Here is a 24,069-nt window from a genome sequence, read left to right as displayed (position 1 = left end):
CCGTAGTCAACAATAGTGTGTTTGTAGAGTGATTGCAGAAAAAATCCCACGATGAAACATACAAGTATACAATCGAAATGTCCTCACCATACCTACACATCACTGCAAAATAAAAATATCCCAAATTTTAAAACCAGATAGGGACTTCCACTAACAAATAAAACGACACTTTTCTACGTTCATCAAAGTTCAAACTGAAATCTTTATTCTGAAAAAAAAAAACATAATTTTTATCAACATTTTACACTCTACACACATTCGGCAAAGACAAGCAAAGTGTGGGGAATAATGGTGTTTTGTACGTAGAATCAGCTAATTATTTCTTATTATTTTAGAAAAAAAAAAAAAAACAAAGAGCAAACAACAAAATAAGCAAAGAATACTATCACTGTGTAAATCAAAGGAAACAAACCAACAACAAACAAACGAAAAAAAAAGAAAACTCATGTGAATATCGCGCTTCTGACTCCATTTTGCTGCTTCGACAAACAAACAAACAAAAACTACCAATTGTTGATGAAACAAACAAAAAAACGAAAATTTGTGTAAGGTAAAATGAAAATGCAATTAAGAGCAAATACTACAATACTAAAAAAAAGAAGTAATAATACACAAACACACACACACACTGAAAGTAATGCGAAAAAAAGAGAAAGAAAACACAACTATATTCTTATTGATTGAGACTGTATATTCCATTGTGATAAAACATAATTAATGAAAGAAATAATGAAGAAGAAGAATAAAAAAGTAAAGTACGTTGACATAGTGAAATGAATAATACATTAATTTATGAAATAAAAGTAATTTGAAAAATGGTTTACAAAATGTGCAACTCTCTGTGTTTTGTTTTTCGATGAACCGAAAGAAAATCCTTTTGTTGTCCCATCTTGGTTTACAGAAAATCAAATAACTGAAGCAATTTCGTGTCATGTTTTAGGTAAGAGACCCAAATTGGGGTATGGCGATTGTCCACGATCCATACAAAAAAGTTTTTTTTGTATGAAAAATTGTCCATGGAATTGGGTGGGGTAACAGATTCCCAAAAAAGTGTCCACGTGGTTTATGGATGGTCCCTAAGGAAAACTTTGCAAAAAGAATTAGGAAAAATTGGCCTGTTGTCGAGATAGGTACCGTAAACCGGGGTGACTTTGATAGGATTTCAATTTGTTTTTGGAATATTTTCCAACAAGTAAGGTTTTTATCAAGATTATTATTTTTAAAACATGTACTGGGGTAGGCTACACAAAGTCCATGCACTATTTTTGAAAAAAAGTTTTTTCAGTAGTGTTTAGAAAAATAGTTACGTTAAAAATTCTTAGTTTAAATTCCGGGGTGACTTTGATAGTCTTAGTTTTCCTTGTTAAAATCATATTTAAGATGTTCAAACTTTATTTGTACGTTAAATGTACCATCACTAAAGTAGCTGATATAGTTTTTAAGAAAAAAAAACATTGTTTATGATTAGTTAACTAAGTTTATAAGCTTTTTAACAAAATACATATAAATTTTAGGTAAACTTGTTAAAAAGTCGGAATTTTGTCTGAAATTTGGTAAAACTGGTTTTGTTTATGAAATTATCGATTTATATTTCATTTTATACTGAAATCGAAGCAAGAATCACAAGTTTTCACATCTATATATGAAAAAAAATTCGACGGTTTTGTTCGAACGCGAATCAGTTCAATACGGAGCATCAGATCGAGGTGCTTTTTGTTGCGTTGGGTTCGTATAAGCTCAAGGAAGGTTTTTACGCTAACTAATTGACACATTGGACACTCTGGAACCGATTCCGGAGAATCCGCAGATTGTATGGGAAAAGTTGCGTAAAATCAAATTTTGATCACAGGAGGCTAAATAAGCAAACAAACTGAAAACGTCAACAAACGAAAAAAAGGCAGAACGAAGTTTGTCGGGTAATGGCATATCTACAATCACTTTACTTAAAATAGTTAAGTTGCGTAGAACAGATAAATTGCTTAGAAATAGTACGTAACTTACTGTCGTCATCTACAATCAACTTAGCAAACTTGCTGGGCTGTTATACGTTGCTATGCAGTTGTTTGTTTACCTTTGATATAGAAACGTCAACTTGCCGTAGGTTTTGAAATTTTCCAAACCATACGTCAAGTCACCAATTTGCTTACTTTATCATTGTGGAAGATCAGATTCCTTTGCATGGATTCAAATTCCTACGCTAAGTACAATTTTCTAAGTAAAGTGATTGTAGATAGGCCATAAGGCTTGTTGTGTATAAAATTTGTTCTACTGAAAATGCATATAAATCCGGAGATTTTTTGAAATTGCGTTTCAAAAACACATATTATTTACAAACTTATTAAACCTTCTCCTAGTGGAAAATTGTCCAAAGAATCCGAAAATGCATTCCGTTTTCCGATTCAAAATCATGTTCATTGAGAAAATTATAACACTTTGGAAAGTTTAAAATTAGAGGTGGGCAAAAAAAGAGCGAGCCGCTCAAAGAGCCGGTTCACTGAAAAGAGCGAACGAATCGTGGCTCACAAAAAAAGAACCGCGGTTCTTTTTTAATCTCCGGTCTTTTGAAAGAACCGTTTCAAGATGGCTTTTTTTGATATAAATATAATTTATTGAATTTTCAAAAAAAAATAGTATTTAATTTGTTTTTGAGAATAGAAAATGCAATTCCAAAAATGTCAATGCTTATAAAAATTAATCCCAAAAGTAAATGATTTGTTAAAATCTTACCAAAAATGTACTGAATACTGTATGTAATACTGAATGTAGAAAAAGTTCACAGAATATTTTCTCCAAATAAAATATTAGCATTATTTTAATTCATGTAGAAATTAATACAATTTTAAAATTACATGCAATTTTTCAGGCATCCTAGATTTAAGTTTGGATGCCATTTTATTACTCGAATTTTTAGGTTCGAGTTGAAATCATGACATGAAGACCACCAAGACCTATGGTTTTCAAGGGCATCTTCTAGCTTTCAGTTTAATTTTTTTTATCAAATAATTTATAAAAGTCCAATGTGAAATAACTTATAAAATCACAATCTTAAAAAAAACCTTTCATCAAAATTTTGAAAAAGAGCGAAAGAGCCGTTCAAAAGCGCGGCTCTTTTTAATGAGCGAACGAAAATGAGCGGCTCCTAAAAAAGAGCGATTTTGCCCACCTCTATTTAAAATAATGACTTTCATCAATATTTTCTTAACTATAGTAAACTTACTTTTTAAACTTTTCAAAATTTTATGAAAAGTTCTTTTTGAGGTACTTTGAACATTTCTCTACCACGGTCAGTATGATTTTAAACCATTCCGTACGTATTTTAATTGTACTGTTCATTTTGTGGAAAAATCGCAAACCTATCAAAGTCACCCCGTTTTACGGTACCACAGAGTAAGACAGATTTTTGGTTCCACTTGGTGGTACATCGCAGGTACATCGAACGCCTGCTACCAGCAAACCTTTTTTTCATAACATTATTTTTATTAGGTCCTTTTCAGTGCTGGGACCTGATTAGGACCGAGTCGGCTTATGTAATTACATTTGACTTAATAATTACAGAGGATCTTGTGTGTAAATGTTAGTGGGAGGGGAGCCGATTACCCGCGGCCTACTCGGGGTTAGTAGGGAAGGGATTGATGTTAAATACCAGCAAACCTTATGGAGCCAAAAAATTTAATGACATTTCTTCGGACTGGTCACTCTGGGTTACTCTGTGTAGGACATTGGGTCATACAAAAATGCTGAAATTTGTATGACCCAATCTCACCCCTGATGACGGTACTTCATGTTAAAGTTGAGTGGTGTTCTGTTCCTAGGCAAGTTGGGCTTATACTAGGGGTGCCCAACCTTTTGACCCTGTGGGCCAGATTTGGTTTTCCTGTAGCGGTTGCGGGCCGGATATTTTTTATTACATTTTTTTTAAATAATAATGGTTCGAAATAAGTGCAGGAAGTAGTTATGAAGCATTTTTTTCAAACGGGTAATTCTCCGCCAATTCACGCCTCGACCCGTCTCCGATTTGCGTGAAACTTTGTCCTAATGAAAAATTTCGTTCTAAATAAAAAATGACCCTTCTGGGTCAATGTAGATTCGAAAAGTACATTAAATTTCCCTTAAAATGACATGTTCCAAAATTTTTTACAGTTGAGTAACGGAAAATGGCAGAGTTTTCAAAACTCTTTTAGTGTTTTTTTCGATGAAAATTACGTTTTTTCGTAATTTTGAGTACGCCATCAAATTGGGCGTCGAATTTTACATAAAAGTCCCTCACCAAATTTCTATCTAATCACCGTTTCAAGCTGCAAATTATTGAAAAACACTTCTTTTTTAGCATGTTCAAAAATGGAAGGGGCCGTACCGTCCCTCCGTCACGAGATATAAAAAAACGGACCTCGGATTCGTGATCAGGGACAAAAGTTACCCCTTAGGACAAAGTTTCACGCAAACCGAAGAGGGGTCGGGGCAACTTTTCCCGATTTCGTGTGAGTTGGTAGAGATCTACCCAAATACTTTTAAAATTCATTCAATCGCAATATAAAATTACCAAAATTTAATTCAGGAAATTTGATTAAATCCTGCATGTAATAAGCAAACAAAAACAATTTTACAAATATCTCTGATATTTGAATCTGAATAAAATCTTTTTAAAAAATTGAAAATGGTGAAATTGAGGCTTCAAAATATTCTTGTTTTAATATTTATTTTTTTAATGTTTTTTAGTAATTTTGTTAAGAAGGGCCTAAAGGGCCAGTCACTGAACAGTTTCCCAAAGGTGTCGCGGGCCGTAGTATGGGCAGTCCTGGCTTAGACAATCTTCACATCACATGGCGAAATCCAGTCTGCAAACCGCTAAAATCACCCACCGTCTCCTAGCTAAGCGAAGTTTTAAATGCGTGATACTTTTAAGTAACCATAGGCGTTACAGGGCTAGGGGTAATTTGAAAATCTCAAATCAAGTATCCATCGCCGGATCTATGTCCATTCAATCGTAGAACTTGCAATATCCAGCAGCATTCAAGCACTCGATCGAATCATTGACCAGAAACTGATCACGAGAGGGAAACCAGCAGAAAAGTAGTTACGAACATTTCGGAACATTAATCACACACACACACACGTGTACAACAAGAGTTTTGTTTTGTGGGATAAAGGGTTAGTGGTTTTTTATTAGTGTTCTGGTTTGTGTATGCTGAAATACAACGAGAGAATAGCTTTTGCAGCCAGTAGTGGTATAAAGTACACAATTATGATCATCATTATTATTTAAAGTTCAAGATTGTTATCTTGAGCGACGTTAAAACTTAGGAAAACCGAGCCGCCAGACTCCTAATCATCCTTCTTCTCTTCGGTTCTCGCCGGTGCCGGATCGCAATCAGCCTTCTCGCTCCACTTGGCCGACGACGCGCCGTTATCGTCCGAATCGACCGACACGGGCTTTTCGCTCGATCGTTTTGTGCTGCGGTCGTTCGAGCGCGAACGGTCGCGGTCAGGGGACTTGCTAGTGCTGCGACTGTACGAACGATTGTTCTGATATCTTCGATTCTGGTTGTTGTTGTAGTTGTTGTAGTTCTGGTAACCCCGATGGTTGTAGTAACCTCGGTTGTTGTGGTGATACGGGCGGAACTGATGGTTGTTGTAGCCGCCGCGGAAGTTGTTGTTGTACCCACCTCGTCGGTGCATGAAATTACCCCGGTTGTTCCAGTTTTGATAGTTTCCGTAGGGTCGATTGTAGAAGTTGCCCCGGCCGCGGAAGTTGTTGTTATTGTTGTAGTTGTTGCGTCGGTCAATAAAGCGACGTCGTTCGAAGCTGCGCGAGCGTGACCGACTTCGCGAGTATGACCGGGAGCGAGAATTGCTGTACGAGCGCGATCTGGAGTTGCTGCTGCGGCGTCTGAAGCTTCCCGACCGAGAGCGGCGTCGCGGGCTGTCCGAGCCTGATCCGCTCGAGCTGTACCGTTTCCCACGCGAGCGACTTCTTGAGCGACGTGGTGGCGCTGATGGTTCCGGAGGTTTCGCAGCGTCTTCGGCGTTTGCCAACCTGAAATTACCAAACTTGTCTAGTACAACTGGGCCAGATTTCACCGTTGACATCTGGCTAACGGCGGGCTGCTTCGGTTTTTTTTCTTCCTCATACCGAACAATCCGCTGGGTGGTCTTTGCCTGGGGTGGTGGTGCCGGTGTGAATCCTTCCACCACGACACTTTCGTCGTCCGAATCGTTCGCGAACGCGTACTGCTTCGGAACGAATGGTTTGGTCGCTACCGTTTCCTTGACCGCGGCTCGCTCGTCCTTGTTGAACATCATGCGCCACTTGCCGTCCTTGGGCGCCTCCTTGGCCACTTTTGTTGCCGCTTTAGGTTCGTCGCTTTTGCCGGCCCCTTCCTTCTTGGAAGTCTTGCTCAGCAGCGACGACATTACGCTCGAAACTCCGCTGGGCCCAGCCGAGCTGTCCATCTTGGCGTAATACTCGGACAGCTTGCTACCGAGCTCGTCCAGCACGGGGAAGTTTTCGAATATCCTGAAACAAAGTGCACAGACACAGTACGGTTAGTCCTTGATCAAATTGCGCCCCGAACAAAATACTCACTTCAACGCTTCCTTCAGCTTATCGCTGTTGAGCGGATCATCGTCCTTTTCCTTCTTCTTTCCCTTTTTCTTCTCCTCGGACTTGCGCTTCTTCTTGCTTTCCTTCTTCGCTTTCTTCTCTTCCTTTTTCTTCTTCTTCTTGGTCTTTTCATCCGCGGCCTTGCGCTCCTTCGTGTACTTGGCCGCCTCGGCCATGAACCGTCTTACCTTTTCCTCGTAGTTGTCCTCGTCGTGCGTCGTCTCCAAAAACTTACGAACCTGCGCCAAAACAAACAAAAAAAAAGTCCGTTAGTACTTCTCCGCTTGCTTCCCCAGCCCCAAGTCGCACGCACCTTCTGCTCGTACTCATCCTGTGGCGGAAGGCCCGACGCCGAAGCCGCCGACTGGTTGCCAAAGGGAAAGGAACCGTCCCCGCCGCGGGAATCGTTGCCCATGCCGGCGGACATGCGCTTGCTGAGCGGCGACAGCGATTTGAGCTTCTTGTCATTCTTGGACCGCTTTTGGCGCTTCTTGGGTCGCGACGACCGGGACGACGAACCTGTAAGCGAGAAAGGATCGTAGTGAGTTCCTGATCCGGGGGGTCTTTGCGCGCGCGCGACGAGAGATTGTACTGCAACTAACGGAAATGGAACAACTTCTTTCGCGATCGCAAAAGACAAAACGGTGCGCAAAATAATGGCAATCGACAAAAAATGGTTCTTTAGTAGTGTGATTTTTTTTTGTGTTGATGTTAAGGGGTAACCACCTTCGAACTTCGTGTGCTGCCGGACAAGATTCACTCAACATCTCAGTCTGATTAGATTTTTTGTTCCTATTTCCAGCGGCAGCAGCAACAAATACGACTCTTTTCACATTTTTGCCTTGGATCAGACGCTTCCTGTTTTGCTACATTTCACATCATGTTCCATACTGATTTTGGATTTTTCAGTTACATATTTCTACAACAAAACGGCATTCTAAAGATGGTTTCTGGTTCCGCCGGACGAATATCGGATCCGCGCTTGGCCAGTTTCAATCTTCCAATCTTTTTTTTATTTTTATTTGCGGTGAAGGGTTTCAATCTACTTCTTCAGCCTGTCTCGACAGAGCGAGTTTGTGCAATTTCCTCACATTTTTTTTTGTGTGTGTTCGGGGTCGCGCTCAAATTCGTACAAAATCAAATCTCCTCATGTTCAGTTCAATCAGTTCTAGCGACAACAAAACATAATCATCTTCCTTCAATGGAAAGCATTTCTTTAAACCTAAAACATACAGGAACAGTGATGTAGAAAGAAACCAAATCGTTGCAGGTTGGTGGTGTGTGTTGCAGGTCATCGGAGTGAATTGGCGGGACAGAAAGCAAAGTAAGGCACACACACAAACACAAACATCCCGTCTCAAAACTGTACAAAATTCATCGCCATAAACTTGTGTGTGCCTTCGAGTTGGAAGCAAGTTCAAAATCCGCCCTGAAAATGCATTTTAGTAACAAGGAAAGGGGTACCGCACAATCCCCTAAAAATCGAAAAACCTACCCGAATCCGAGCTGGAGTCGCTGCTGGAGCTGTCCGAGTTTGACGACGAATCGCTCGAATCCGACTCGGAGCTGGAGTCGCTCGAGCTGGTGTGGCCTCCTGCGGCGCCGGGGACCCCCGTAGCGGACGTTGCTTTTTTGTGCCGTTTCTTTTTGTCCTTTGCGGCCTTTAGTGCTTTCCGGTCACGGCGAGCCTCGGAGCCGTCCCGTTTGGAGCCACCGGCGGACGCGTCCGGTTCGGCGCCCTTCAGTAGATGGTCTCGCAGTGGTGCTTTCGGTAGATTCAGCGCTGCAAGAAAGATTTGAAGCGGGAGGAAGAGAGAGGGACGCGGTTATGGATGATGGAAGCGACGCAGGGCCCACGAACTAAGCTTGAAGTGTGTCTCAACCGACCAAGCAAAGATAAACTGCTTTATGTGGGAAAAGTGGCCTTACTCAGGACAACATCAGTGATATAACTTTTTTTGTTTTACTATTTGTTTCATTCTTCGTGAAAGTTGGTCATTCATTTGTTCTCTGACTTTTTTAAATTTGGTTCGATTAACTTATCAACTTGTGATGATTCGTTGCAAATAATTTTGTTATCTCTCTGCAGTGCGTTTTAAATGTCATATCTTTACAAGTACTTACTAACGCTGAAACAAAGGACATTAATTGAAACAAGATTCAAAGGAGATCAAGCACATTTGAAGCAAATATTTGCTGAAGAGACCAACCAAAAACAAAGAGGGCAATATTCTGCAAAGTATCTGAGATTTATTAATCTCATGGCTTATGATTAAATCAAGAAAAAACATCTTTCAAACAAGTCTTTTTACAGCAAAGTAAAAACAATATTTAAGTTTATCCAATAAATGTACCCAAAATTACCAGAATATTTTTATTTATTTTTTTCATCAGCCAAGCATACAACATTGAAGGGAACTTCCCAAAGCATAATAGCAATTTTCTACGAAATCGGTCTTTTCTTGGATTTTTTTTTGTATTTTTTAAACCAAGCCTTCGGTATGCCCAAAGAAGCTTGTCCATATAATTTTCCATACAAATTTGGCAGCTGTCCATACAAAAATGATTTATGAAAATTCAAAAAATCTGTATCTTTTGAAGGATTTTTTTATCGATTTGGTGTTTTCGGAAAATTTGTAGGTACGGATAAGGACTACACTAAAAAAAATTATACATGGTAAAAAAAAATTGGTGATTTTTAATTTCACGATTTGCCACTAAATTTGATTTGCAAAAAAAAAACACTATTGCTATGAATTGTTTAATCAATACAGATTTTTTTCAAAAAATCGGGATGTTGGTCGCAATAAATTTCAACATAATTTTTTGATGTAAAATCGCATTTGCAAAATCAAAAAATATTTTAGTGAAATTTTGATAAAGTGCAACGTTTTCAATTTATAGCCATTTTTAGGAAACTTTTTTGAAAATAGTCTCAGTTATTAATTTTTTAAAACTTTTAAAACTATATTTTTGAAAAGCTGAGAAAATTCTCTATATTTTGTTTTTTTGAACTTTGTTGATACGATCCTTTAGTTGCTGAGAAATTGCAATGCAAAGATTTAAAAATAGGAAAATTTATGTTTTTGCCTTCCTCACCTCACTGAGGCAAGGCTATAAAATCACTCGAAAAATGAACTTCTTAAATACACCTCCTAGATATACCTTCACGTATACCTATCGACTCAGAATCAAATTCTGAACAAATGTCTGTGGGGATGTGTGTAGATATGATTTTTTTTCCACACGATTATCTCAGAATTGGCTGAACCGATTTTGGCCGGATCCGCCTTATTGTGTTCGTATTGGGGTCCCCTAAGACCCTATTGAATTTCATTCTGTTCAGTGAAGTACTTTTAAAGTTATGCCATGAAAAAGATTTTTTGTAGGTACAAAAAAGGGTGATTTTTGCATAACCTCAAAGGTCGGGTCTTTTTGCTTACGCGCGAGAGTCGCGCAGCCTGCGTTTCGCCCGGTTGCCACATTGCTTCAAATGAGAGTCTGCATTTTTTCTGGAAAAAGTCTGTATTAATCATGTCGCTGAATAATGTTGTCTCGAAAAAGAGTTACACGAACTTTTAAATGAAATAAACAACTCATAAGACTTAAATTACTAAGACTAAGTGCCCAATTAATTAATTAATGTAAACAAAATCGTTTTAGACAAGGGGCTGCAGTCCAATATAATAGTCTGTACTAAACATTTTTCTGTAGATCTGGCAAGGCTGACAAGTTGTCAAAAACCTCGTAGACGTCAAACACCAGATTATTTGATTTGTTTTGATTTTCGGTTTGCGGTTTCTTTCTACGATTTTATGAAGTGGCCACTGCTGGAGAAGTAGTTTGTAGGTGTTTCCGGTGGCCAATTCTTCCAGGATGGGCAGCTTGACCGAGTTGCGTAAACTCAGGTTGACGGTTGGGACGGGTAACTTCGCCGCGGTAGCAGGAGCGTAGGACATGTTCGTCGGAGAGTTTTTGGGGGTAAGTCGAAATCGAAACGGTGACCCTGTTCTGGCGAAATTCTAGCGGCACCCGTTCCAACCCACAAATTGGATCTCTCATACCGACTCGTCGAAAGCCCGCAGCAGTTTTAACTTAAACTCATGTCCAGAGTGATCGACCGATACTTTTAGGTGGCCGCGATGAAGCAACCGTCCCGAGGATGGTGTCAACGAAGCTTCCAGGCCGAATAAATTCACCCCAAACTCGTAACTCGGGTTTGCCGATCGTTAACTCTCCATCCTAAATGATCGTCAATCGTGAATCTGTTGGGGTGTGCGAAACGTTAATATCCGTCGTCGGAGCGATTTATGCACGGGACAGGAGGAAAACATCGCTCTTGCCCAAAACTTGCTCTGGCTCATCGACATCCTAATATCCTAAGATCTTCGATCGAAAAATCCATTTGTTAACACCTAAACTCCCAAGCTCGAGAAAAAGGGGGAATTTGTATGGAAATTCCCCCTTTTTCTCGAGCTTGGGAGTATAGGTGTTAAAGCAGTGTTCCTTAACCGATGAAGAATTTCGGGTTGGGAAGGGGTTGTTAAAATATACAATTATAGACCCGGCATAATGCAAACTCATCAACTCAATTCAAATTCTGAGAAAATTTATGTGCGTGTGTGTGTGTGTGTGTGTGTGTGTGTGTGTGTGTATGTGTGTGGGGGGGAGGGGGTATATTGAGGATATTAATCAAAATTATTGCACTCGTGGCACTGCCTGAACCTATTCTAACCCTTTCGTTCATAAATTTAGTAAAGCACTTCAAAAGTTATATTGATTTTAGAAAAAAAAAACGTATTTGAAACAACTTTCGGATGAACCCTAAAAATCGAAAACAGACAACCATATAATACATTATGTGCACTTTAGTGTTATTCATCAGATATTCCCCACGAAAACAAGCACGCTGAAAATAAGTTTTTAGAAAATGGACCTCAGATATTTTGATACATGTACCTATCATTGGATTGGTAGTCAAAAGACCTTTCTATGAGCAATTTAGCAGTCTGATAGGGTCTATCATAAGAAATGAGTAGCGAACAAAGTAAAAGTAAAAAGTAAACCATTCCCTGTTCCTGAGGTAAAAACCCGTGAAGAGTATTTGGGCCGGCATTTACAAAGCGGATATAGTGACAGTTAATCAATCAACTTAATGTTAACATGTTAAGGTTAATGTTAACATTCCATAGGATGTCTTCCTAAGGTGTCTTTGATAAGGTCCAGTTTTTGACGATACACTACCTTTGGCCGGGTCCGGTGGTTTAGTGGTTAGCGTGGTAGCCTCTGAACCCCAGTATGGCCTGGGTTCAATCCCAGACGGACCCGGTGGCATTTTTCGAGACGAGATTTGCCTGACCACGCCTTCTATCGGATGGGGAAGTAAAACGTCGGTCCATTTGCGTAAAAGAGGTTTTGGGTGACTCACCACACATAACCTTCGGACGCCTAGAAATGAGCAGAAACTTGCAACAGAGACCACAAAAGACCCGGGGGTCGTTAAAGTGGATTACTTTGCTTTTTACCTTTCCTTTACTGAGCAATCGATTCCAGAAGGGAAAACATCACCAGTTTTGTGTTGGTCCGAGCCGGGATTTGAACCCCGATCTACCGCTTACGAGGCGGAAGCGTTACCACTGGGCTACGTGGCTCGGTATTAGTGAACGAAGTAGTGAAGCATAATTTGTTGGGTAGCTAATGATACTGGTTTATCCAAATGTACTATATGAATGTGAGGAAGGCTATAACCACCTAAAGGTGGATTAAGTTACGTTTTTTTTTTTCAAATAACCCACCTTTTTTTCTAATTTCGATATCTCAGCAACTAATGGTCCGATCTTCAATGTTAAAATATGAATCATTTGTGAAATTTTTCGATATTTTCCAAAACAATATTATATTTTATTTTTTAATCAAGACTAACATTTCAAAACGGCCACACATTCAATATGACGCCCTTTTGAAATGTAAGTCTTGAGAATAAAAATATTGTTTTCGAAAAGATGAAAATATTGTTTTAGAAAAGATCAGAAAATTGAATGTTTCATATTTCAACATTGAAAATCGAACCATTAGTTGCTGAGATATCGACATTAGAAAAAGGTGGCTTAGAAAACATCAATTTTCCAGTTTTTATATCTTTACATGGCATTATTGGCATTATCTCAGCAGCTTAAGGTCATATCAACAAAGTTCAAAAAAGCAAAATATAGAGAATTTTCTCAGTAAAAAAAAAATTTCAATGGAGGGCAAACATGGGCACTAATTTTAAAAAAATGAATAACTGCGACTATTATCAAAAAAGTTACCTAAAAATGGCTATAAATTGAAAACGGTCCACTTCATCAAAATTTCACTAAAGTATTTTTTGATTGCAAATTCGATTTTACATCGAAAAATGAAGTTTAAATTTTTTTTGCGACTTACATTTAGATCTTCTAAAAAAATCAGTATATTAGTATATCAGTAATATTGATTTAAAAAATCAGTCAAAGATTTTTTGCCCGTTCTGGAAATTTCTTAAAAGTTGGCATTTGATGTCCACTAAATCATGTCAGAAAATAATAAAAACTAAAAATTGTGTTTTTTATTTTGCAAATCAAGTTTTAGTGACAAAAAGTGAAATAAAAAATCACAAAAAAAAATTATAATTTTGTGTATATTTTTTTTCAGTGTAGTCCTTATCCATATCAACAACATTGCCGAAGAAACCAAATCGATAAAAAAAAAATGTCAAAAGATAGATTTTGAATTTTCATATATCATTTTTGTATGGACAGCTGCCAAATTTGTATGGAAAATTATTTGGACAAACTAATAATCCAAAATTGCTTCTTTAGGCATACCGAAGGCACCAAAAAAGTTTCAGCCGGATTAAAAAAATACAAAAACAAATCGAATGACCGAAATCTCAGAGAATTCGACGGTAACATTTCAAAAGGCATCATGTACATTTTGACACTTTCTGGGTTATTGCATATTCTGAAAGTACTCCCAATAAGCTACCTCTCCACCAAAAATGAGCAAAAGTTACTTTAGTAAAGTCTGTTTAATCATGATTTTAAATAAAGTAACATAAACAAAATCTCTGCCATCAGCAGTCCCTGTTTATATAGCCTTGTCAACCTGTCAAACAAAAGACTACATGATCCTCGTGACGAAAAAAAAGCAACATGAACAAAGCGCCATGTACATTTGGCGAAGAAAAACGAATCATAACAAAGTGTCCCCCTCAATGACAGCAGGGTGATATAGACGTTGGTGATTTCAAAAGAAGTTATGTTTGTTTTTCTCAAATAAAATTACGGAAATAATGTTTTATTGAATTTGGGTTAAAAGCAACGTTTTTCATCGTTTGTTATCATTAGAACATCTTATTTTGCTTTTATATTAAAATGGGAATTGAAAATGGATGCTCAACATTCAAATGCGTTTTTCTATAAACGCATGGTTTGTACATGATGCTTTTTGAAATGTTGGCGTCGAATTGCTCAAAAGCCTTAAGGAGTCATTACACTACCGCAAACAAACTTCGTTGCTTTGTTTGTTTGTCTGGATTTGTTTGTACAAACTCGTCAAACACGAAAAAGTGCGAGTTTGCTTGTTTGTTTGCGGTAGTGTAATGGCTCCTTTACTACACTGCCCTTATAAAAAAATTCCTCACTTCTTTACGTTCTGCGCTTATGCTATTCATAGGAACTTTGCAGAAAATTGCCTCAGGTTGGTCCAACGTTTGTATTCATTACCGCAATAAATATATATCTGAATCTTACAAAATCAAACACTCTGCAACTCAACGGGAAATAGTCAATTGGAAACCCCAAATTTAAGCACAACCAAACCCCGAGAAACCACTCACCTGGCAGCTCCAGCTCGTTCGGCGCCACAATTTGCTTGTTAAACGTTTTCGACTTGAGAAAATCCAACGAGTTTTGCGCCTCCTCGTGGTGCGGTATAATGTTCAAACAGTCCTGGTACGCTTTCTTCGCTTCGTCCAGCCGGTTCTCCTCCTCGTAGCTGCGCCCGAGCGCGACCAACGTTTCGCCCATGTACTTGCGGGCGTTCGCGTGCGACGCGTTGATCTTGAGGGCCGCTTCGAAATCGTCTACGGCCTTCTTGAACGAGCCACTGTTGGCGTACAGGGCACCACGCGCCACCAGCCCTTCCACGTTGCGCGGGTCGATGCTGAGCGCCTTGTTCAAACATTGGAACGCTTCCGCGTGGCGGCCCTCCTTAAAGTGCTCGATGCCTTCGGCGACCGATCTGTGTGGGGGGGTGTGGGAACGGATGGATTAGTACAAACAAACGCGGCGAAGGTCGCTCCCGATCCAATTCTCACCTGAAGGCCCACTTGCTGGCCTGTACGTTGCGCAACTCTCCGGCGAACTCGTTCGAACCGAATTTGCCCTTCAAGCCCGACATGTTGGTGTAATATTCGCTTCCGTCGAGTCCCAGCTGTTGCATCAAACTCTCCGTCTCGCGGGGATCGTTGAAGGACGCGGACCGCTTCAGATAGTACTCATACGGTTTGATATCCTTGGTGGCCGCTAGACTGCGTTCGCGAGTGCGCGCACGAGTTGGGAATGAGAAAGAACAGTGTCGTTGGTCAAGGACGTTCGCCAAGCTGTACTCATAATCAATAAAACCAGGGTAGAAGGCCAAAAGAGAACAACAACAAAAAGAGACAAGTCGGGGGATGCTCGTGTCGGCCAATGTTTAGACTCAAATAGAAACAAATTACAATTTTTTCCCCCTACCACAAAGTCACACAATTGAACAATCAATATGACTCGCGGCACGCGATTGGCCATTTTAGAACGCGGAAGGACCTTCCCCATAACAAACCAGCCGCAATGTGTTCCCCAAGATAACACGCGCGCGCGCCCAATAAGTACAACTTACTAAAAGATGGGAAAATTGTTATTTATTCAGAGCAGCAATTAGCATTTGTTGGTGTGTGGTTGATGATTTTTTTTGTGTTTCCGAAAGTGTGTAAACGCGCAGGCACTTACTTGTAAGCGGCGGGCAAATCCTCCGGCATAATCAGCCCATACTTTATGGAGGCCGGTGCGCGGCTCAACACGGTACGGTGCATGGTACAAACGAGCTTTCGGGCGTCCGGCTGGGCCACAGCCACCTCACAACAAACCAAATCATTCGCGGCAAAATTACGCGGCGTGCCATTCTTATCCTCAATCGACACCAGATAACTGCTCGAGACGTACGCCTAAAAGAGACAGAAACCGCCGAGGTGGCCGTTATTCGTCGCGATCCGATCCCGGCTATGCCACGTGCCGACACCTACCTTGATCGCGGAGGTATTTATGAAGCAGCACGTGTTGCCCAGCGAGTACAACACTTTGAATATGATTCCTTGCGGGGATCGATTCAGAACCGCTCCGTAGACCACGTCGCCCGGTGTAACAGTCTTGAATCGGCGGGCGAAAGAAATGTATACATTTTCGTTTTAATATGAATTTCTAGTGCGGTTTTACTTCGTTTATGCTTGTTTTTTTGAATAAATCTCTGAAAAAGTGCGACAGCAAAGGAGCTGTCCTAATCGCTAAAAATAACCAGTTTGATCCAGTACCTCTAGAAAGTGCGTAATCTTTTCGTGGGAATCCGCATCGACAAATACATCAATTGGAGGTATTAGAAATTTTTCATCTGAAAAGAAGATCCAATGATTATTTGGGCAACATTTTAGCAAATGGGGCATCGCTAAAGGGGGAGTTTCAGGACGTCGGAAAAAAGGTTAGTAATCGCTTCGCAAATTGTTGTAATTTGAGGTAGCTTATAGATCTTCTAAAAAAACTCTGGTATTTTTCGCTTATGGCCTTTCTTCCCATTAAAATACGTGTTATGAAACGCAATGTCGTACCGCCCCTTTCGTATGTTTCCTAGAACTATTGTCAAATTTAACGTAGGGACCATCCATGAACTACGTGAACACTTTTTTGGAAATGGGTATGTAGTGTATTGTTTATTTGGACTTTTTACCACAAAATGATACATGCCCAACATATTTGGAATTTTCGTATTTTTTTATATGTTTAATGGGACTAAAAATACATCTTCTAAGCCATAGTGCGTGATGGTGCAAAATGTGGTAAGAGATATGAATTTTTGAACAAAAAAAAACGTCTCTGGAGAAAAATCGGAAACACGGACAAAAAAATCATTCAAAATTATTTTTCAAAGCAAAATCGAGCAATCAAAAAGTACTTTAGAGCCTTTTTAATAAAATGTACCGTTTTTCAAGTTAAAACTACTGTTAGGTATAAATTTTCGATCTCTTTTCGTTTTTTTTTTTTTTTTATTTTGCATTTTAAAAATATGTAGGTACTTCTTGAAAGAAAAGCACCCCTATAAAAATATGTTTTAAAAGCGAGGTATTTTCACCTGATAGCTCGGAAACTATTGGTTCAATTGTTAATTAATATTTATTTATGCGAAACATTCTGATCATTTTAAAAATGGAAAATCAAGCTTTACTTTTGAAAAGGTCTACTAACAGATATTTTTTTCTAATTTCTTAGTTGAGACCAAAGTATTTATTGCACACTTTGCACCAAATTCTCCACCCTTGCAAATAATATCTGCACATCAAATATTTGCAGACTTGAAATCCTACCCCTTCTCTCCCCCCCCCCCCCCCCTCCCTCTCGCCTAGAGTGGTGCGTGTCTCGACTGAGCTTTGTTGCTTTCGACCACTTTAGAACAGTTTCAAACTAGGGTGTGTGTCTTGAATGGTTTTTTTTTTCTGCTGTAGTTTGAGGTGTGCACTTTGTTGGAGAGCTTTCCACAAATTGCACGATTGTCTAAAAATCTCTGAAATCCGCCATTATTTTTCAAATATTTTTATTGAAATGATCAGAAAATTTCGCAAAGGTTTCATTTTTTAACGTTGAAAATCGCAGCAATAGTTTCCAAGATTTCGTCAGTTGAACATTACAGACTAATTAGGTGACACTAAGAAAATTTTCGATTCGCCCGATTTTCAAAGTTCTATTGAGAAAACTGTAGGAAATTTTCACAGCTTTTCATATTGTGAAAGCAGACAAAAATCAAAATACGAGCGTAACCTGTCAAAGCCTGTTGCGCCACAGGCTCATGTACACGCTTACGACAAACCGCTCAATTTTTGTACGGCGCAACAGATTTTTTCGCGCAACAGAAGAGATGCGCACTTCGGTTTGGTGGTGCGCGGATAATAAATAAGTTTTTTTAAGTTGTACTTTTCTGTAAGGCCGTTGCGAATATTTTTCAATATTTACCAAAAACACGGTTTTAAAAAAATATATATCTCTTAAACCAGATTTTGCAACATCATGCATAGCTCAGAAGCTGGGTGATGAATAGAGAGAATGCGTAACGTGATTTTCGAATGATCCCACTTTGTTTAAGCACAAGCATGACTTTTTTCTTACTGGTAAATGAGCTGTTTTGTAATCGGTGGTATGTGATTTATTTTGTCTAGTTTTTGACAATTTTTTGCTGGAAAATTGTGTGTGTTTTCAAGTTTCGATCGGTTAGAAGGGGCTTTTTTTTACGGGTGACAAAGAACTGCGGCGAAAAATTCCCCGGCTGATTTTGGAATCCTGCAGCTCTTCCTGGTCCAGCGAAAAAAAAATCGCTCATTTTAGCAAAGCTAATCAAACAAACAGAAGAGTTTCACTAAACCAGATGGTTTTTAAACGGTAAGACAAAAAAAAATTAATGATCGATAACAATACTCTCTACTTTTGGCGAACAGCAAATTGGTTTCACTGTGACAGTTCAAAATTGAGGCCGTTTTGCGAACGACTATTCAGCACCCAGCTCAGAAGATGTATTTTTTTTTTTCCTGAAATAGCAATGCAATTAAAAATACAAAAATAATTTTCAAATCTTAAACATTTTGGATAATTTATCCAACGATGAGTCTCATTACCCAAAAAAAAAAGCAAAGCAATCCACTTTAACGACCCTCGGGTCTTTCGTGGGCTCTGTTACAAGTTTCTGCTCATAACCCACTTTCATCTAAATATCTAAGAGCCGGCCTCAAAAAAGTGCGTAATTGGGTCCTAAAATTAAGCTTAGATTGCTGATATTATTGTTTACAGCGATAAAGCTTATTTTTCTGAGTACAATGACCCTTTGTACGACCACATAGAGTTTAAAATGGATTTTTAAATCAATTTTGAAAAATTAACCTCGCGGTCCTTCTTGACAGAAAAGCTCCTACTTGACAGCTCGTTCCAAGGGGACCATAGTTGATTTATCGAAAAAATGTTGTCTTGTCAAAAAATTTGTTTGCATTAAAATGAAAAAAAAAAGTGATCAGAAATGGTTTTTAATCGTGTTTTTTACCGTTGCACATAAAAATTTACATAGGGCTTTAGTACCCAATTGCACTAAAGTGCGCATAACTTATGATCAGGTTGTCAAATCTTCAATCACTTGGGCTTGTTGGAAAGGTTTTTCCTTTTCTTTTTTTTTTTAGATTTCCAAAAAGTGTCCACATGGTTTATGGATGGTCCCTTCCGAGTGATTTTATCAGTGAGGAAGGCAAAAAAACTGAGAAAAAGTCCTAATCATAGCCTACAACTTTTCCGAAGACACCAAATCGACCAGAAAGCCCCTTCTCAATACACAGAATTTCATACATTTACAAGCCCATTTTGTATGACCAGCCAGGGTTGACAAGTGAAAATTTAAAAAGTCTGGCGAAGTATCGATTAAAAATCTGGAAAAAGCGGACTGACGAAAATCTTACAATTATACATTTTTCAAACTATTGCAAAGAGCGAGTTTTCAAAAAGAAATGAAATTTTGTAGTAATATTTTTGAGATCATCCATGTTCTCTGATTTTCCCAGAAATCGACACCATGAAACACATTCATTTTTTCAGTTAAATTAGTACATTTAAATGAAAAAGTTGTTCAAACTGGGCATAAAGTGAAAAATCAGTAAGAAAGCGTTTATTTATTACGTAACGCAAAAAAAAAGATTTTTACCCCCTCCCCTCCCCTCGTAACAAAATTTCCAGTTATAAAAATTTTGTATGGAGCGTAAAACGGTCTTGTATGGAAAATTTGATGATTCAAAACTATTCAAAATGACCTTTTTGATATACGGACATTATTCATCCAAATAAAAAAAAAAAAAGAAAAGTCGATTTGCGAAATCGTAGAAAACTACTTTGTATACGATCATTTTAATGAACTAATGCTCACATATCACGTGCTTCTCTTTCAAATAAAAAGTAATAAGACAATTTAAAATCTGAGGATAACAAAATCCCTATTTAATGAATATAATATATGTATTATATATATTTTATAATAGTGTACTGGAAACAATGATGAGAAATATTTTTTATATGCTGGAAATTCAAGTGGGACATTTATGTCAGCATGGGCAGTATTAGCTTCAGTGTTATTTTTTTAAATTTAATTAGAGAGTTCATTATCAATTCTTGGAAAAAAATATGCTCCACTCTTCATCCATTTGCAGTCGTCGCTACCAAATGTGCGCAGCATTGATTCAATTCACGGCTCAAGACATTGCTCAATAGAACCACAATTTTAGCAATCATTAGATCAGATGCTATTTTGACGCGGCGGAAGAAACTGAGACTTCTAAAAATAACCTGTCTAGAATTACACGATGGTGGTGCGCTTATCGAGCACAATCTGACGATCTTTGTTCCGACGTTCCGAACTGACCCCTCTCCCACCCCCAAAAGCGAATGCCCTCCCCCGTCGCGCACTACTCACTCTGCTGGAAGTCCCCGGGAGCGCACCGTTCCCTGCGCGGCGCCGGCACGCTCAGCGCCCGGTCGAACAGTAGGTCGGCCTTCTTCGAAAGGAACTGGTGCAGCTTGAAGCGCTTGGCGCGATCGTGGAAGTTAAGGATTTTCTGGCGCGACTGGTACACGGAAAAGTCCGGACTAATGATGCCGAGCCGGGCCAGGTCGGACTCGCCCCGTTCGCCTTCCCATATCTTTTGCAACGGCAAGCCGTGGAAGCCGATTGTTTTCTCCACCAGACCGACATCCATTATCTCGGGAGGTCACTTTGGGCGGATTGTGAGAGAGAATCTACAGTGGAAGGGGAGGAAGAGATACACAAAATGTTTTTGGTTTGACCAGCACACGTTGAGATTCGAAGTTGGGGACGGTGAGGGACACGGCGGCGCGGCAATACGGATTGATTGACAGAGACCGGTTGATCATACTTACGAACAGCGATCGATTCCCACAACAAACTGCATTGTTTTGGTCAGGGAGACACGACAACAAGAAGGCCCCGTTGCCACGGTTTCCGGATCACCCGGCTTGCTGCCAACTCGTCAGTTTTTCAACAGTATTGATTTATGACCTGTCACCTCACCACCGGGTTGCGGTAGGGAAGGGGGCATAACCCCTGGAGGAGCGTGCAACCGTGGTCGTATCTTTCTTTCGAAACCGTATTTGCAGCTTTGATCATCGCATTTTTTAGACAAAACCACCCCCAAATCCTAAAAACACAAATCCCATCCCACCCGAGGCCAAACGCGAGAATCAAAATATTTTCCACTACTTCTAACTTTGCAAACTCTAAAGATGGCCGACCGGACGAAGGGGGCATTTTCTTTCAGTTCTAGCAGCGCGACTGACGCGCTGCGTTGAAAATTTACAAAACCAAAAAAAATCACTTGAAAACTAGTCGCTCACCTGGAAACTAACCTCCAAAGGGTATAAACGGTGCGCCACTACATGCGCGGCGCGCTTTTCACGCTGAAAATCCTAAAAATTGCACTGAAAAACCATCAAAACTTTTGCATAGAAAAAAATATCCACAATTTTTTCACAGGCGGCACTGCGCAGCAGATAGAAGTTAAAACACTCTCGACGAGGGTGGCCGCGTCTGAACACGGCAACGTTACGGAACGGAATGAAAAGCCAACGCCAGAGAAGCAAAAAGTCATCATGGCAGCGAGGGTGACGTAATCGGGCAAGTGTTGCCAAGGGGTGAGGGAAGTCTGTAGCAGGTTGTGTTAAATTTTGCAAAATGTCTGCATGATGGTAGGGTCGAGTGGCGGATTTTTGCGCAGAATTTTTAGTATTAGGAGGATGTTCCGATGTTTTTTTCGGGATGTTCAAAGATTTTATTTAAGGAAATTGAGTCGAGCTCGAGCTTCTTTCTGAAAAAAATAATTGTTTAGGACCATCCATAAAACACGTGGACACTTTTTTGGGAATCTGTTACCCTCAGAAAATGCTAGAAAAAGTATCAAGGCAACTTAAAGTCAGATGAATAATTTTTAAAATGCCTTTGAGTTGCCTTGATAGTTTTTCTAGCATTTTCTAAGTGTCTATCACAAACTATAGTGTGAAATGTTGGACAGATGCAGATCTGATTCATTGATCTTTTTTTCACGCAAACATATCGAGCCATCAGGTTGAATCAAACAGCTTTTTTGTTTTTTAAACGTTTTAAACCAAACAACTCAAAGTTTAGCGTAGATTTAAAACGCTGTATTTTTTCAAACCCTTTTAAAAACCACGCCAAATTATTGCGTTGATCGACCAAAAATGACAAAATTCTAAAAGCACGGATTCAACGGGTTAAATCTCATCGATAATCCCATTTAGATTTTAAAGCCGGATCCGGTCACGAAATATTCTAGCTGAGCTGGTTCAGTCAGAATCCTGCTAGAACGGTGGAAAAATTCTGCTAGATTGCTGTAAGAATATCTAACTCTGTGAGAACTCTGCTAGAGTCCTGCTAGAACAGGCCTGCCCAACGTCCGTTTGCATTTAATTCTTATAATATTACATATCTAGAGTTTTTTTTTTTTTGATAAGGTCCTATAAACATATGAAAGACAATAGTTTATTGGTCCTTTTCAAAAAAAAAAACTCCGGATATATTGATATTTTTAAACTGAAAAACGGTGCAAGAAAACAAAATTACCTACCTAGGGGCTAATTCATGATCAAAGTGCTGATAGGCCGATAATAGAAATAGGCTGGAAAAGGGTATAGTTTCCCTATCCATTTCGCAAAATTGTAAAATTTATAAAAACTTGGATTGTTGTCTAAAAATGTACAAAATGACACTAAATTTAAATTTCTTTCAGTTTTAACTGGGTTTACTCCACATTCAAGCTTTTTTTCTATTTTCTATATTAAAACTAATGTATATTTCCAAAACAACTTTTCAGTGATAGCTTTTTTTTTGAAAAAAAAACTTAAAAAAAGGAAGTAGGTAATAATGTCTCTAATTTCTTGACTCACTTTGTGACATTTTTTTAATATTTTCAAAATATTTGCAGCAATCAGTATGAACACGCAGAAAAATAGGGCATAATATTTGAATCAACAACACCGTTTTGTTGATTTGAAAATCATGTTTTTTTGTTGAATCAACGCTAAACGTCAAAGCAGATTTTTCAAATCAGCAAAAGACTTTTGTGGAATTGAGAAAATCAAGCTAAACATCAACTGTTGATGTTTACATTAGGAACGAGCAGGATAGACTCTTTGTTTACACTTCTTCGGCTTCGGCCCTATTATAATGTTTTGCTTGAAATCAAGGTTTGTTTCAACGCTTTTTTTTATTGATTATTTATATTCAACAAAAATTTTGTCGATTCAATCCTCGTACAGGCTGATTCTACAAAACATTTTTCTGCGTGAATACATAACGTCATGATTCGAATTCCCGGTCGCTTCGAAACCCAGACACCTCATCTTGTTTTATCAATTCGACGGTAACATTTCAAAAAGCATCATGTACATTTTGACACTTTCTGGGTTATTGCATATTTTGAAAGTACTCCTAATAAGCTACCTCTCCACCAAAAATTAGCAAAAGTTACTTCAGTAAAGTCTGTTTAATAATGATTTTAAATAAAGTAACATAAACAAAATCTCTGCCATCAGCAGTCCCTGCCAATCAAATTTCAATGGTCAATCTCTCAAACAAAAGACTACATGAACCTCGTGACGAAAAAAAAGCAACATGAACAAAGCGCCATGTACATTCGGCGAAGAAAAACGAATCATAACAAAGCGTCCCCCTCAATGACAGCAGGGTGATATAGACGTTGGTGATTTCAAAAGAAGTTATGTTTGTTTTTCTCAAATAAAATTACGAAAATAATGTTTTATTGAATTTGGATGATCAAGTATCAATAAAAGCAACGTTTTTCATCGTTTGTTATCATTAGAACATCTTATTTTGCTTTTATATTAAAATGGGAATTGAAAATGGATGCTCAACATTCAAATGCGTTTTTCTCAAAACGCATGGTTTGTACATGATGCTTTTTGAAATGTTGTAAAAAAAATGTTGGCGTCGAATTATTTGGATATAAGTTCGCATTATGAATGTCAAAACTGTGTTATTTGATGAATTCCAACATCTTCTTTCATTCAAAGTTTGTTTGAACGCTGTAGTTAATGTCAAAACAATTAAATAAAATAAAATTATAAGAT

General features: G+C 38.7%; 1 protein-coding gene across 3 annotated transcripts; it reads right to left on the bottom strand.

Annotated features, from left to right (window-relative positions):
* Window positions 1-5,127: 5,127 nt before the first annotated feature.
* Window positions 5,128-21,532, bottom strand: LOC6051265 (tetratricopeptide repeat protein 14 homolog). 3 transcript variants are annotated; one of them, XM_038252346.1, is made up of 12 exons: window positions 21,301-21,532; window positions 20,363-20,685; window positions 16,191-16,267; window positions 15,906-16,028; window positions 15,613-15,827; window positions 14,940-15,152; window positions 14,460-14,863; window positions 8,097-8,384; window positions 6,915-7,120; window positions 6,584-6,840; window positions 6,131-6,514; window positions 5,128-6,034 (listed from the first exon to the last, which is right to left on the bottom strand). In XM_038252346.1, exons 2-12 carry the CDS (start codon window positions 20,643-20,645, stop codon window positions 5,323-5,325), a joined length of 3,162 nt encoding a protein of 1,053 aa, XP_038108274.1. In that variant the 5' UTR covers window positions 20,646-20,685; window positions 21,301-21,532; the 3' UTR covers window positions 5,128-5,322. The 3 variants fall into 3 exon arrangements, with proteins under 3 accessions (XP_038108274.1, XP_038108272.1, XP_038108273.1); XM_038252344.1 differs by having other exon boundaries at window positions 5,128-6,514; XM_038252345.1 differs by having other exon boundaries at window positions 5,128-6,514; window positions 21,313-21,532.
* Window positions 21,533-24,069: the final 2,537 nt, after the last annotated feature.

This window comes from Culex quinquefasciatus, chromosome 2, assembly GCF_015732765.1.
Source record: "Culex quinquefasciatus strain JHB chromosome 2, VPISU_Cqui_1.0_pri_paternal, whole genome shotgun sequence".
In the NCBI taxonomy this organism is placed as follows: Eukaryota; Metazoa; Arthropoda; class Insecta; order Diptera; family Culicidae; genus Culex; species Culex quinquefasciatus.
This window is presented reverse-complemented; position numbering and strand designations above follow the sequence as displayed.